Here is a 13,745-nt window from a genome sequence, read left to right on the forward strand (position 1 = left end):
TTCCCGCTTTCTGCGGTTTCAGTTTGCTGTAAGGATTTGTTATAGGCCAGGCCCAGTCACAATGTTTAAAACTAAACCTGCTGCTGTGCCCACCACTCTGGATAATTATTTGGTCAAAATGGTTGACAAAATCAACCATGAACGTAGGAAGTCTCTAGGACGCACAGGGCCACAATGCACGAGTCCCCCCCTGCCCAACCAACTGGTCCTTCAGTCTAGTACCAACCAAGACGTTATTATTTCTCCAGATCCTATAGATTGTTCGATACTGGGTGTTCCAAAGGATATCACAAGCGAGGCTAGTGATACCCCTGGCCCTTCAAATGATGCGGATTCTGGCCAAGCTGTTTCACCTACTCCTTGCTTGACGGCCTCAAGGCCACAAAGATTATTACGTTCAGGCAGGAACTATAGTGAAATTACACAGCCTAAACGAGGAGGGAACCGCCCCACCAAGAGAGCTGACCCCATAATATCCAATATTCAACGAGACAAATCAGCATCATTGGATGGTACTAAGATCACTTTAGACAATGAGCAACTTGACTTCATGATTAACGCCATAGATGTCAAGCTTGATTTATTGGTTAAACCCCTTTTGACTAAACTCGCAACACTTACAGATGAAGTAGGCAGATTGGGAGGTTTACTGGACTCACTTATGAAGGCTGGTACCGAAGCAAAAACTAATGTTAATGAACAAGAACCGGCAGAGGTAATCCCTATTACTACTAACTCAATTCCTTTAACGGTAGGTAGCATAAATTCTAATTTCTGTACTGGGAATGTTTGTGAAGTCCCACCCGCTGTCCCCAATACTCTCCCTCAGCGGCCGGGTCCCATTAATCCACCCTTTGATCCAGTAATAGGAAAACATTTGGGCCCCAATGTAAATGCTAACAGTCTTAGTAGCCCTCAACCGGATTTGCCACCGACATGTTCACCTTTCGTGGCAGTTTTGACAAACGTTCCCCCAGTTAGAGAGTCCGGTAGTAATTATGGCTTTGGCGAATCTCACACGTCATTAAAGAATAAGTCTGTGGACTGGCTTCATAGACGGTGTGGCTTCCCTGTAGCTCTATCAAGGGATATCTTAAGCACTAGAAGAACCAATTGGGTTGGCAAATCCCGTAAGACTTGTGATGGAGACTGTATTGTCATTAATTTCCGGAACCCACAACTTACCTCCACTGTATTGATTAAAGCCGCATCTCTCCCTACAAGTGACCAAGGTATTTCTTTACGCCCTCTTGGGTATTTTTATAGAGATCATGTTACTCAATCTGATGCCGAGTGTCACCGGTGGAGGCAAAGCGACCGGAACGTCTGTGCCGGCCCCACTATCCCTATGTTCAATAGATTCGAGCCCCTGAGTGGGCTTAATTGTAACGACTGACTGGTTCCCCTTTTAGCTGATACTGGATTCGAGAACACTTCCATGGGGAATGGGAGGCGTAGTTTGGTCCCTGTGGTTCCTGATCCTGTCGACCCTACTAGTATCTTAGGTATTTGTGGTAGTCCCATTGATTCCCCAGTGGATTGTGAGTCTGAAAGTCAGGTCTCCGATGATAGGGATCGGCCAGTACTAAATAAGCCTACACCTCCAGCCAACTGTGGCCCGTGCTCAATTGCCTGCTGGAATGTTGCGGGACTCTTACATAAGGACGCTTGTTTAGGTTGGTTTGATTTTATCAATCTTTTTAACATTTTATGTTTTCAGGAAACCTGGAGTGTGGACCCCATCAATTATAATGGTTTCGTTTCTTACCATTTGCCGGCCGTGGCTTCCAACTCGGGAAGAGCCAAGGGGGGACTCTTGACATTGATCTCAGTGGAAGTACCACTTATTGTAAAGAAATATGTTTTGATTGGGGCCCACTCCCAGATCCTATGGCTTTGTCAGGAGCCGGATAGAAATATCCTTTTAATCAATTTTTATAATAATGTCTTTGATAATACTAGGCAACAGGTAGTGTTCGCCTTAGAGTCTGCTCTGGCAAACATTGTCACTGGAAATGATATTGTCTTTGATTTTATCTGGCTAGGGGATTTTAATACTTCTGTTTGTCCATTTTCTGCAAGTAGGGTCTGTGGTTTTGTAAACTGTAGGGGGGTGGGCGTCCCTCATTTTCCCCATAATCCCTATGGTGAATCATTAAACAAAATTCTGATGACCTATGACATGGAGATGATGGGTAATAAGAAGGGCGCTATTGGCGAAATTGTCCCTACTTTTACGGGTCGAAATGCTAACACTGTTATCGACTTCATTTGTATTTCTTCTAGCCTCAACCCATGGTGTACAGCCCCCCTGGTAGTTGATAATCTAATTAGTGATCACAACTGCCTGACTATGGAGGCCGTCCTATGGAAGGCAAATTACGGCCCTAAACCTAATATAGTAGCTAATATCGAACCACATCGACCCAATGGAACCAGAATCAGGTGGAAGGGGGATAAGGCGGATATTTTGTCCAACTCCATTATTACCAATTGTGTTAACGAAATTGTTTTTATTTTAGAGAGCAGAGATTTAACTGATGCTATCATGCACAAGTTTATTAAAATTAATCTTAGTATTGAATCTAAACTTACCAAGCCTCTTAAGGGTAAGTCATGTCGGCAAAGGGGGTGGTTTGATCATGCTAGCACCATCGCCCTCAAGGGCCTAAAAGAGGCTCTGGCAGCCAAACCAAGGGACAAAATCCTGATCAGGGAGCTTAGAGCCACCTACCAGGCTGCAGTTACCAACAGAAAGGTTGAACTAAGACAAGAGGCATGGGACAAGCTTGATCAGGCTGCTGAAACATCAGATTCCTCTCTATTTTGGGCGACAGTCAACTGTCCCTTCTTAAAGAACGAGGAGATACCTGTATTGACGGCAAACGTTAGCGCGGAGAGTTGGGTCTCTCACTTTTCCCTGATTTTTGATTCAGCTACACCTTCGGAGGCAGGGGAAGGTATTTGGCCCATCATTTCCTTAGATATATCCTTATCTGAAGTTCAGGATTGTATCTCTACTAGTAAAGGAGGGAAGGCCCAGGGACCTGATGGGGTGCCCATAGACGTCTACAAAAAAGAACCTGAAATATGGGGCCCGCTATTAACCAAAGTATTTAATGCAGCTGTCTGTTATGGCGTCCCGCATACCTGGGAGGAATCTATTATTATTCCTATTTATAAGAAGGGGGAGAGAAGGGATGCTAAGAATTACCGTCCGATCTCCCTCTTAGATTCCTCCGTGAAAATTATGAGCCGGGTGCTTCTTGTCAGATTAGAAGAATGGGCCGAATCGAACAACATTCTGGCAAATTCCCAATACGGTTTTAGGAAGGGACGAGGGACAGTAGAACAGTGCCTCAACCTAGAACTACTCATAGGAAAATATACGAAGGCCAAGAAAGGCTCCCTTTTTCTCTGCTTTGCAGATCTAAGCAGTGCCTTCGATATGGTAAACCACAAGATCCTATGGGAGAAATTACTTGAAATGGGGGCACCGGAGGACATTGTTTATTTTCTGGCTAGGTTATATGCTAACCTTAGCTCAAGTGTTCGATACGGCCCTGGAGGGGAGCGCACCCCAAAGTGTTTCATTAGGCGTGGTATCAGACAGGGGTGTGTGCTCGCCCCCCTACTTTTTACACTTTTTATCAATGAGGTTGACTCTGTTTTAAAGACTGTTGTGGCAGACGCTCCTAAAATTCTTGATTTTCATGCTCCAGTTTTACTTAATGCGGACGATGCCGTTCTTCTTTCTAGGACCCCCATCGGCCTACAACGCCTTATGGACAGGTTTTCTCTGTTCATTAAGGAAAGGAAGCTGATGATTAACAAATCAAAAACCTTCGTTATGGAATGTGGGAAGGGCCGCAAAAAAACGCATTCTTACTTTATCGAAGGGCATAAGGTCCAAACGGTTGACACTTTTAACTACCTAGGTATAACCTTTTCCAAGACAGGTAGTTGGTCCAGTGAAATCACCCATGTTAGGGCTAGGATGGCGAAATGTGCCCACGGGGTGTTTACGTTCGCTTCCAAAATTGGGGATAAGCGGCTTAGAGATATGTTGAAAATCTACCAGATGAGGTGTATTTCAATTGCCCTTTATGGAGCAGGTGTTTGGGGGCACGTTTTGACCGGGAGTCTACAGGTGGAGGAAAACCTCTTCCTAAAAAGATTATTATGTTTACCCACTTCAGCTTCCACGGATTTGGTGCACAGGGAGTTCGGAATCCAACATCTCTCAGATTCTGCTGCCCTTAGACCACTTCTGTTGTGGCGTGCAATTTGGATAAAGGAAGAGACCTCCTTAAACAGAGATATTATTAAGGATTGTTTTACGACTGATAACCATCTAAAGATTCCATGGGTTAATTTTGTCACAAGCAGTTTTATGGAGATTTATGGTATTAACCTATCTGAGGATAGTTATGCCGCCTCTAGTTTGACCAAAAGCGAGATGAAATCTGTTTTTATGACCCAAAAGTCTGAGCGGCGTGAGAGGGCCAGTAGTAACCTTACCACTTGTATGCTCTACGGAAGTTGAATGCAATTTAATAGGTTATCAACCGTATTTGAGCTTTGTAACTAGACCTTCCCATCGGTTCGTTCTGACCAGATTACGTTTTGGGATCGTTCACCATTTAGTGGCGTTCCCAAATATCAAAAAGCACCCGATTGGCCCTTGCCCTTTTGATTATACTACCGTACAAAGCACTTTGCACCTTCTATTGTTCTGCTCACTCTATGGCAACTTTCGTATAGCCTTTTTAAAACCAGTTTTTAAGAAATATGGAGTTAGGACAGTTAAAGACACCATGAAATTGTTATTTAACCCCTCACCCGATGTTTGCTTTTTTACTGCTACTTTTCTTCTCCAAGCCATTAAGGCAAGGCCTAGTATTATTTTTTAATTGTCATCCAACTGTATTTTAATTGCTTGTTAGACCATGTTGCATGGAATGTTTCTTTAGGGTCTATCTTTTTTGTTTGAATTTAATGATGTTTTTTAAAATGTAATGTATGTGCTTTTATGGACTTTGTGTTAAGCTCCGAATAAAGCCTTATGAACTGAATGGGAAGACATTCTCAATTTGCGATTCTCAATTAGCGAATCGCAAATTGAGAATGAAATTTCAAGGGTGCCAGGGTGTCAAAAGGACACCCTGTTGCACCCCTGAAAAGTACATATGTGCACATGTGGCACACATACCTGCCCTAAGGGCATGTATGTGTGCCACATGGCACTTTGAAAAATGCAAAACAGTGCATTTTTCAAAGAAATCGCAAATTACCACCAACTTGAAGTTGGTGGTAATTTGCGATTCCTTAAGGCCAAATTGCACTTTTTCTGGGCCTCTTACATTGCATTTAAGGAATCGCAATTTGCGATTCCTTAAATGCAATCTCAAAATAAGGAATCGCAAATTTTGCGATTACTTATTTTGCAAGGCTGTTTTCCTTTCATACATCCCACTTAGCTAAATTGCGATCGCAAACACTGAAATTCTGCGAATTTCGGCGTTTGCAATTTTGAATGATACATGTGGCCCTTAGCTCCTTAAAGAACATCGTTCTGTTGGGACTGAAAAGGACTGGAGCAATGCATTGGCGGTCGGAAATGTTAGCAGGGTGGGGTGGTAGATGGGTCACACACACATGCACACTCACTCACACCCATGCATTCAGACAAGCACACACACATCCATTCACAATACTCACTCACAAATATTTTAAAAAAATACACGTACCTGCTGCAGCTCGTGGTGATGGAAGCCTCAAAGCTCCCAGGAGGGTTAGGACTGCTGCCTTCTCTCATTGGCTGGAAGCAGCAGTCCCTAGCTTGTCCCGAAATGAAATGGGGACAGGGAGAGTTGATGGCGCCACCTCATTCTATGACAAGTGTGTCAGTGATAAACACTCGGCCCTGGGCACTTCAGGTCTTAAAACGTGTGGTGGAGAAATTTTCAGTAGTAAGTGCATTTTCACCTGCCAGGAGTTAATGTGTCAATTTCTGGCAAGTGTAACTGTAGGAATTTTCAGCCATAAACGTAAGCTTTTAGCCAAAAATATCTTCGTGAAGAGGGCACTTTATCAAACGGATACAGTAATACAAAGTCAATATTACCTTTTCTTTGTGAGAATGAGTGTGATATGCATTAAAACAGGTTTAAACATGTTCTAAGTATACCTGCCTGCTAATAAAGCATGCATATTGTTCTATTACAATTATACTATTTTTTTATTACAAGAATATGGCCATCACATTTAGGCAGCTAGTTGCATGTTTGCTTTTTTTTTTTACTTATTGTTTGTGGTATATGTTTGCAATAAAAAATAAATAATAATCGTACTAGTTTGCCAAGCCCAGACTTATTGGCGTTGCCAATACTTGCTTTTTGTTTGTTGTTTGGCGCACTGAAAAACTTCAGTGATGAGGCCTCATGTGTTACTTACTCAGTGGTACTCATTCTGTTGACCATGTATGGATGAAAAACTGAGTTTGCTTTGCTGTGGCTCACATCTGTGACATTCAGGCTGCATACTGGCTTCTGCAGAGGATGAATCGAGCCACCTCGCGTCTTCTATCCATACACTTTGGCTGAAGGAGTCAGTGTTCACATCACAAACAAGCAGCATTTATCTGAGGCTTTAGAACAAAGGCCTAGCTCAAGGTGCTCCATTAATATCAGTCATGCAGTAGACAAAGGCTTTTCAGCTTCAAAGCAGCTTGATGCAATGCCCATGCATCTGTTATTGTGTTTATGTTTGTAGGTTGGAGACATGGTGACCACGTGATCCATGGAGAGTAGGCCAACTCTGAGAAGCACCTTCCTTGGAACCTTCCTGTTTGCACCTTCCTGTTTGAATGTGGATGTGTCATTAAAGGAACGTCCCTTGAGGTAATATTGACATATTTACCTCTGTTTTGAAAAGCTATTTGCAGACTACAGTCACAAGGGCGGTGTTTTCCTAAACACAGAGCCCAAAACACCGTATTCCTCGGCCTGATCGAGTTAACTCCAGTATTAGAAGTCTGTATTGCTCACTCCCGGCTGTACGAAAGGAACATGAAACGAGGGTCCACTCCGAAGAACGCAGTGAATGGGGTACTCTATTCATTTAAAATCCACCCATGCAAAAGGAACGCCCGATCGTGTGGACGGGAACAGCTATGAGCAAACAAATTCTATAACGTCACTCTTTACAAAAATAGAGAAGTGAATTTGGTGTAAGGATTGAAGTGAAAAAATACTATTGACGTCTTGAGGGTCAATGTCATTACAGAAAAGATACGCATGGAGAACAGAAATGTGGTTGTGTGAATGTGCCGTTGGGGGGAAGGGGACATATTGGGTTTTTGTTGTATTGCGTTCTTAATGTTCGAGATGAACAATGCAAGCTACATGTCAAGCACAATAATGTGTATTACTGGTTATGGCGGCTGCTTCCTGCGCTAAGGAGCACTGCACCTCATATACCCTGTTGACGTAATAAAACATGTTTCTAAAAAAAAAAAAAAATAATACTATTGACCTTCAGAATTTCGGTATCACTGGGAGGATTTTAAATGAATAGAGTACCTCTCTAAATAATATATTGAGAGTGGATATTTAAGAAATACAGAAGAACTCTGAGGGTGGAAAGAAAGCCTCCTAAAGAAGAAGTGCAACACAGCCCAGAAGGTGCTTGTGATATCAATGTGCATTCTGTGGACAACAATAAAGCAGAAGATTGTTGTCACAAAGTTAGAGTCCTGAAGAAGGTGGTTTATCGAGTACCATCCACCCGCCCACCCATCCACCGAAACTCCGCGTCAACAACTGTGTGTTTTTATATTTGGGTGGCTATATGCCAGATGTGAATATGTATCGTTTTATGTGATTTTTATGATCTTTGTGCATTCTATCCATATATATTGATGTTTGAATTTCATGTATACAGATATTCGAATTTGAGGGGGAACACTAGCACAAGAGAGGCCCCAATTAAAAAAGTGTAATTACATTGTTGTTAAGTCTTTCTATTGTTCCAGTAATATTTTTATATGATCATTACAGTAATAAAATGAAACACTGCCACATATAAATGGGTTCAGTAATTTAGTTTGTGTATGGGTGAGGAGTGAATAGGAGAGTGTCTAGTGTGTAAGAGGATTTAGTGTCACGTGGGGGGGCACCATTTGGTTTTTTGCAATTGGCCCTATCCCCTTTGTTTGTAAGGGTACCTCTCACTTTCTTGTGTAAGATAAAAGCAAGCCACTACAACTCACTGAAGCATATTTATGACTCAGGCCCGGAGTTTAACTGCTTAGAAGAATTATACTCTCGTGCCTAGTAATCCTCGTTACAAAGCACCAAGACAGTTCTATTTCCATTTGGAAGCAGTGGGAAAATTGACATTCTGCCTTCTGGCTGTTAATGCCCTCATATCACAATAATAACTCCACGTATTGGGGGGGTTCATGGGAAATGAGAGAAAACGGAGGGCTAACCATGTTTGCTTGCATGACGGCAGTCCTACCCGTGACTACATTTTCCATGATAACCATACAGGATATGTCATGACTTTCCCTTTGCATCCGTACCTTGCACGGAGTAGTTGCATACATCAAATTGCTTCATCTTAAAAAAAAGGTGAAATTCTGAGAAGTCCCCTAATCAATGGGAGACCTGTGGAGTATTTTTTATACCCCCACATAGATCAACGCCAGCTACGTGACCTTGAGACCATTTGGGACTACAATTCCCATAAAGCCCAGGCTGACGCGCAATGATGATTGCTGGAAGTGCCCGGTCAGCGGTTCAGGGATGCAGTTATAAGTAGATGAGAAACACTCTTTGTTCTCGCCTGAAGGAGAAAGAAACACCAAAAAGATTTGAGACGCAGAGAGAGACCTTTGAAGAAGTAAATTCCTATCCATAGCTTGCTTTCCCAGCGCACCTTTTCTCACCAATTAACAGAGGAAACACACACTTCCCTCTACAGTGTGTGACTACAAGGCTCCCCTTGTTCACTCATCCATTAGGATAGAAGTTCCCAAAATAAGGGTACGGTGACTAGTGATATATATGAATGGTGTGTATCCACTTACACGTGTCACAATCTTTGTGGCTTGTAGTGAACGCTGTGTTATGACGTGTGGAACATGTATATACACGTCTGCAGTGTACACAAAGTTGGCACAGCATGCTACTTCTAGGAGACCATTTCACCTTTTATGTAGAAGTATGTTCCTTGTGTCTTTTATTTTTGTTATAATTTTATGTCCATACGTCATTAATTTTCATTTACTTTCCTTTTTGTATGTGTTCAGGACCATACGAACACTATATAAAAAGCTAATAGTTTGCTTATCAGCAGAAACAGTACATTGGTATCAAATGAGTGTATGCTGGGTGTGTTCGCAGAGAGTCAGGATCTCAATCTAGGGAAACATAGAGATCCGGGTCCTCTAGAAAGCCTCAGAACTTTCTAGGCCATGGATAGGGCAGAAGCATGTTGACCTGAAGTATGCAGGAGCAATAAACTCTCTATTTACATCCCAAACAATTTTTAACCTTGTCATCACCATCAGATTATTAAAGAGTGGAGTTTCTTTGGGTAGTTCAGCACCATTTTTAGGTTTGTTCTGTGTCTGGATCCTTCACCTCATAATTGAGGGCTCACCCTCCATTAGAAGATTCTTTGGCAAGTGCGGGATGAAGAATGATAAAGCATGACACCAATGATGGTGTGTAAGGTCATCTCATAAATATTCCAAGGTCCTGTGTTGGTTGACACTAGGTCAATAGCAAAAAGGTATTGTCCAGGATCAGGAACACAGATGCATCAGCACTGAGCCTCTATAGCACTACATTGGCTTCTTGAGGTGGTAATGCCCTCGCCCTAGTCTTACCTAGAGATCCAATCAGGGAGCAACATGGCTGCCTTTGCCATGACAGCACTTTTCCCACATCCAGCTTCTCCATGAACAAGGACCAATCTTCGGTTTGATGACTGCACGCAGTATTTCAGGTTCTGTAAGAACTCATCCCTTCCAATGAAGTCTTTCACCCTGTAGGATAGAGAGAAAAAATACAAGTATGAAGACGTTGATTTGCAATTTATATGACTTTACGATCACAATTTTAATTGATTGGTTGCAAACATTGGAGCTAGCAATCACAAGTGCACTAGTAGTCTGGCAGATTCTTGAAGGTCATATCAGTCATGCGGAGGAAATCGACCTATATGTATAAAGTTTTAATTTGTAGTCGACAAAGTTGAGTCATTGCTTGTATTTTTCAATGTGCTTAACTGCAGTAAAAATGATAGGGTTTAAATGTGCCACACGAGACGGCCATCTGCACGTTCCTGCACAGAGTGGCATGCACGCCACAACATGCAGGAACTAGGGTGGAATTGCAGGGTGAGCACAACATGTGCCCCCCGTACATAACCCCAGGCCCAGATTCAGCTGGGGGCCCTGTTAATGCCCCGTACCTGAATGTCTGCCTCCCTTTTCATTACGGGATGACTGCCATGAATAGGGCAGTGGAAATTCAGGTCATAATATGCACGGGGTGTCGGCATTGCCACCACCAGAATAATCAGGCCATTTCAGCCCCTCGCCACAGCGGTTGCCTTGATCCTGGCAGAGGCAGCACTCTTGTGAAGGTCCCACTGCCACACGCAAAATATGATGGGCAGACTCACCGTGGTGGTGGTGATCTGACTGCCACCGCTAACCGCCGTACTCGTAATAAGCCCCTAAATGACCTCACATATCTTTCTTTCGGCGAGGAATGTTTATTTTCTCTAAGGTGTGCCTTAAATGTTGCTGGTACAGTGCATGCATTACACACATGGTTTTACTGTTCCTGAAAGAAATTTTAGCTTGTACCAACTTTTCAGCGAGAGAAATGTATGTGGTCAGCATAAGTGCAAAAAAAACATAAAAAATGTTGTATTAAATTTCTTTAGCAAATAGCACCCATCACTGAACCCATGCCAGACGCAAAAAAAACATTGTCAGTCCAAGTATTCAGTGAATTCGACAACAGAATTACATAAATACACAGTTCACATAGTACTGTGTAAATACATCTCATTACAGTCATGACTGATCATTTGAATGTTCAAAACAAGGGCTTAATAAGTAGGCAAGGTCGAAAAAGTTATTCCACTTATATGAAATACTTCAGGTAGAAAGCATCTTTAGAAGGGACAAAGCAAAAACACCAACTTAAGGGGTTAATACAGGTATTAAATCATAACCATTATTATTTGCACAGCTCTACACGCCACTGATGAAGCAAACTCAGAGCGTGAACATGAGGTTTGCACAGGATTGTACTTAGTGTAACTACCTTTTCTGGCACATCCTTCGTAGTGGAATTGAACGCAGCTATGTTCAATAAAAAACAACTGTGGCAGTGGTTTGTAAATTTGCAACTAGAACTGTAGCAATGTGTGATGTTCTTCTTTGTTTGTTTCCATGGCTTTATTCTGCCCTTGCAGAACATGCCATTTGAATGGATATAGTTGAGGCTTCTGCTCAGTGGCAGTTGTTTCTGGATGTTGTGCTTGGATGTGGCTGGAGTTTTCTTCTTGGTAACAAATACCAATGTCCTCAGAACCTGTTCCTACTGGATTTAGTTCAACTTTCAACTTTACATAGTGGTTTGTAAATTGCAACTATAATTGCATGCAGCATAATGCAAAATGATCGTATTTGGTGAGCTTAAGATGGTTATATATTGGGACATGAGCACAGAAAGAGTGAGAGAAATGAAGGACATTTAACAGAAAGTTGTTTTTAATAATATCGGTAGACAGTGTCATATCATATCCTTGAGGATTTGTGAGTGTGAATGTGGTGCAAATGGTCACTTGTAGCAGGGGCAGTCTTGTAAACCGTGATGTCACGGGGTGCAGCACAGTCATGAAGCAAATCCATGAGCTGGCTGGACTCAGAAGAAGGGCACAGCTACTATTGATGGAGAAAGTATTGAATTAAAGATCTAACCAGCTGGTTGTTGCAGTGTGATCCTTCTCAGGCTGCGAGGTGAAGAGGCTCCACTTCGTTACATTATGCCTAAAGTTATAACTGTCTCTTGTACTTGTCTCTTGGAAAGAGATAATATATCACTTATGCACCCAACAGCCTTTGCTAACAGAGTCTGTTCACAGTCTCTATGGTGCGACGGTCCTCCCTTGCAGATGATATGAGTAAATGGAATAATGTCTGGGTAGGGTGGTCAATTCTTCCCTCTGGCCTCTGTCATGGCCATGCTATTTCTACTTTGTTTTATGCACTCTATCCATGAGTTATTGCCTCCCTTTACAGTGACATTTATTACTATGCTACTGGATCTCTAAAGTATTTCTGGTGTGTTGGAGGGTGTTACACTGACAGACACATTGTCAGTGGGGCTCAAGCTAGGAAGATCTCTGATAACGGATGGCACCCTCCAATGCAGGTCCTTCACTGCAGACACGTGCCTCGGTATCTCTGTGCATGCCTGTTCTATCATAGGCAAACCTGCATATGGATTGGGAGGGGGTTCTCAATCTACACATGCATGCTTACACCAGCATTCTACTACACTTGGCCAGGGTGCTGTAAGCAAGTTCATGTCCACTTATAGTTTATGCTTCCATGAGGGAACTAAAGACTCGGTTGGTTCTCGGTGTAGTTACTTGGATGCAATCCAGCTCTGTCATGAGAAATGATGTGTGCTTCATGATGTTGTATTAAGAGGTTTTCAGAACCTCACTAGATTGACTGAAGAATGTATGCACCACATTAGGCTAAAGGACAGTGCAGTCCCTTCTTGCCTATAAAGTGAGGAGCATCTCCATGTCTGTGAGATGGGCTGCCGTGGAAGCACTGAGAATGCACTACAACTAACATACGATGGAGCCATTGACAGCAACAGAATGGTTGCCTCTATTGGTGCTTCCCACGACAACGAGTTGCGAGATACGTTTGGACTTACATATGACGATGTTTACCAAGTTGGTAGTGGTGAATAAGTTTCACCTTCCGAAAATGGATATGAGTGCACTCATGAAAGAGTCTAAAGCCTAAACCACACAACCTCAAATCAGCAAAACAGGTTCTGGACAGACTGCAAGTGGGGATCTGGAGTCTAATGCCATTCATTACCTTCAGTTTCCACAGAAGCCATTTTCCAGGCATCTGCTAGCTCAGTGTTCCATTGCATTGAAAACAACTTACTTGAAGGTCTCGCAGGCGGTGCAGATATTTCACAAAGGTGTACTGGTGTTGAGGAGGCTGATGAAAGAGCACGAAATGGTTCTAGAACAGGTATTTATGATTTTGCAAGAGAGGGTGACTTGCTCACAGAGAAGAGAAATGTATCTTTTGTTGCAGGATTATACATTGTCTGCGATACAAGTTCAGTAGGATTGAGATAAGACAACATTTAGTTGACAAGGAGCCACAGCATCTCAAAACAAAAAACATTGTTATACTCTGTAGCCATAGCAGAATTATATGTTAAATTGGCCCAAAACCTTCATAGTGAAATGGTAGAAATGAACAAACTGCTGAAGAAAGTTGTGGACTACATAAAGAATGAAGAGCATTGAAAGGATTTCCATGTGGCCAAGGAGGTAAAATTTGATAGAGTAGGTTCATAACATACCTGCTATCAAATTACTGATGCCAGTACTGTCTGGTGGTGGCAGTACTGGTATAAATGGTTCATGGTAAAGAAAATAACATTGCATATGTT

The 13,745-nt window shown here is 42.4% G+C and overlaps 1 protein-coding gene across 1 annotated transcript in view; it reads right to left on the reverse strand.

The window, feature by feature from the left end:
• Window positions 1–13,745, reverse strand: part of LOC146862667 (uncharacterized) — a 457,539-nt gene that overhangs the window by 216,937 nt on the left and 226,857 nt on the right. The window contains exon 15 of the mRNA XM_085641888.1: window positions 9,899–10,057. Within this exon, the coding sequence (XP_085498014.1) occupies window positions 9,899–10,057 (159 nt within the window). The remainder of the gene's footprint in view (window positions 1–9,898; window positions 10,058–13,745) is intronic.

Source organism: Triturus cristatus, chromosome 2_2 (genome assembly GCF_964204655.1).
Source record: "Triturus cristatus chromosome 2_2, aTriCri1.1, whole genome shotgun sequence".
In the NCBI taxonomy this organism is placed as follows: Eukaryota; Metazoa; Chordata; class Amphibia; order Caudata; family Salamandridae; genus Triturus; species Triturus cristatus.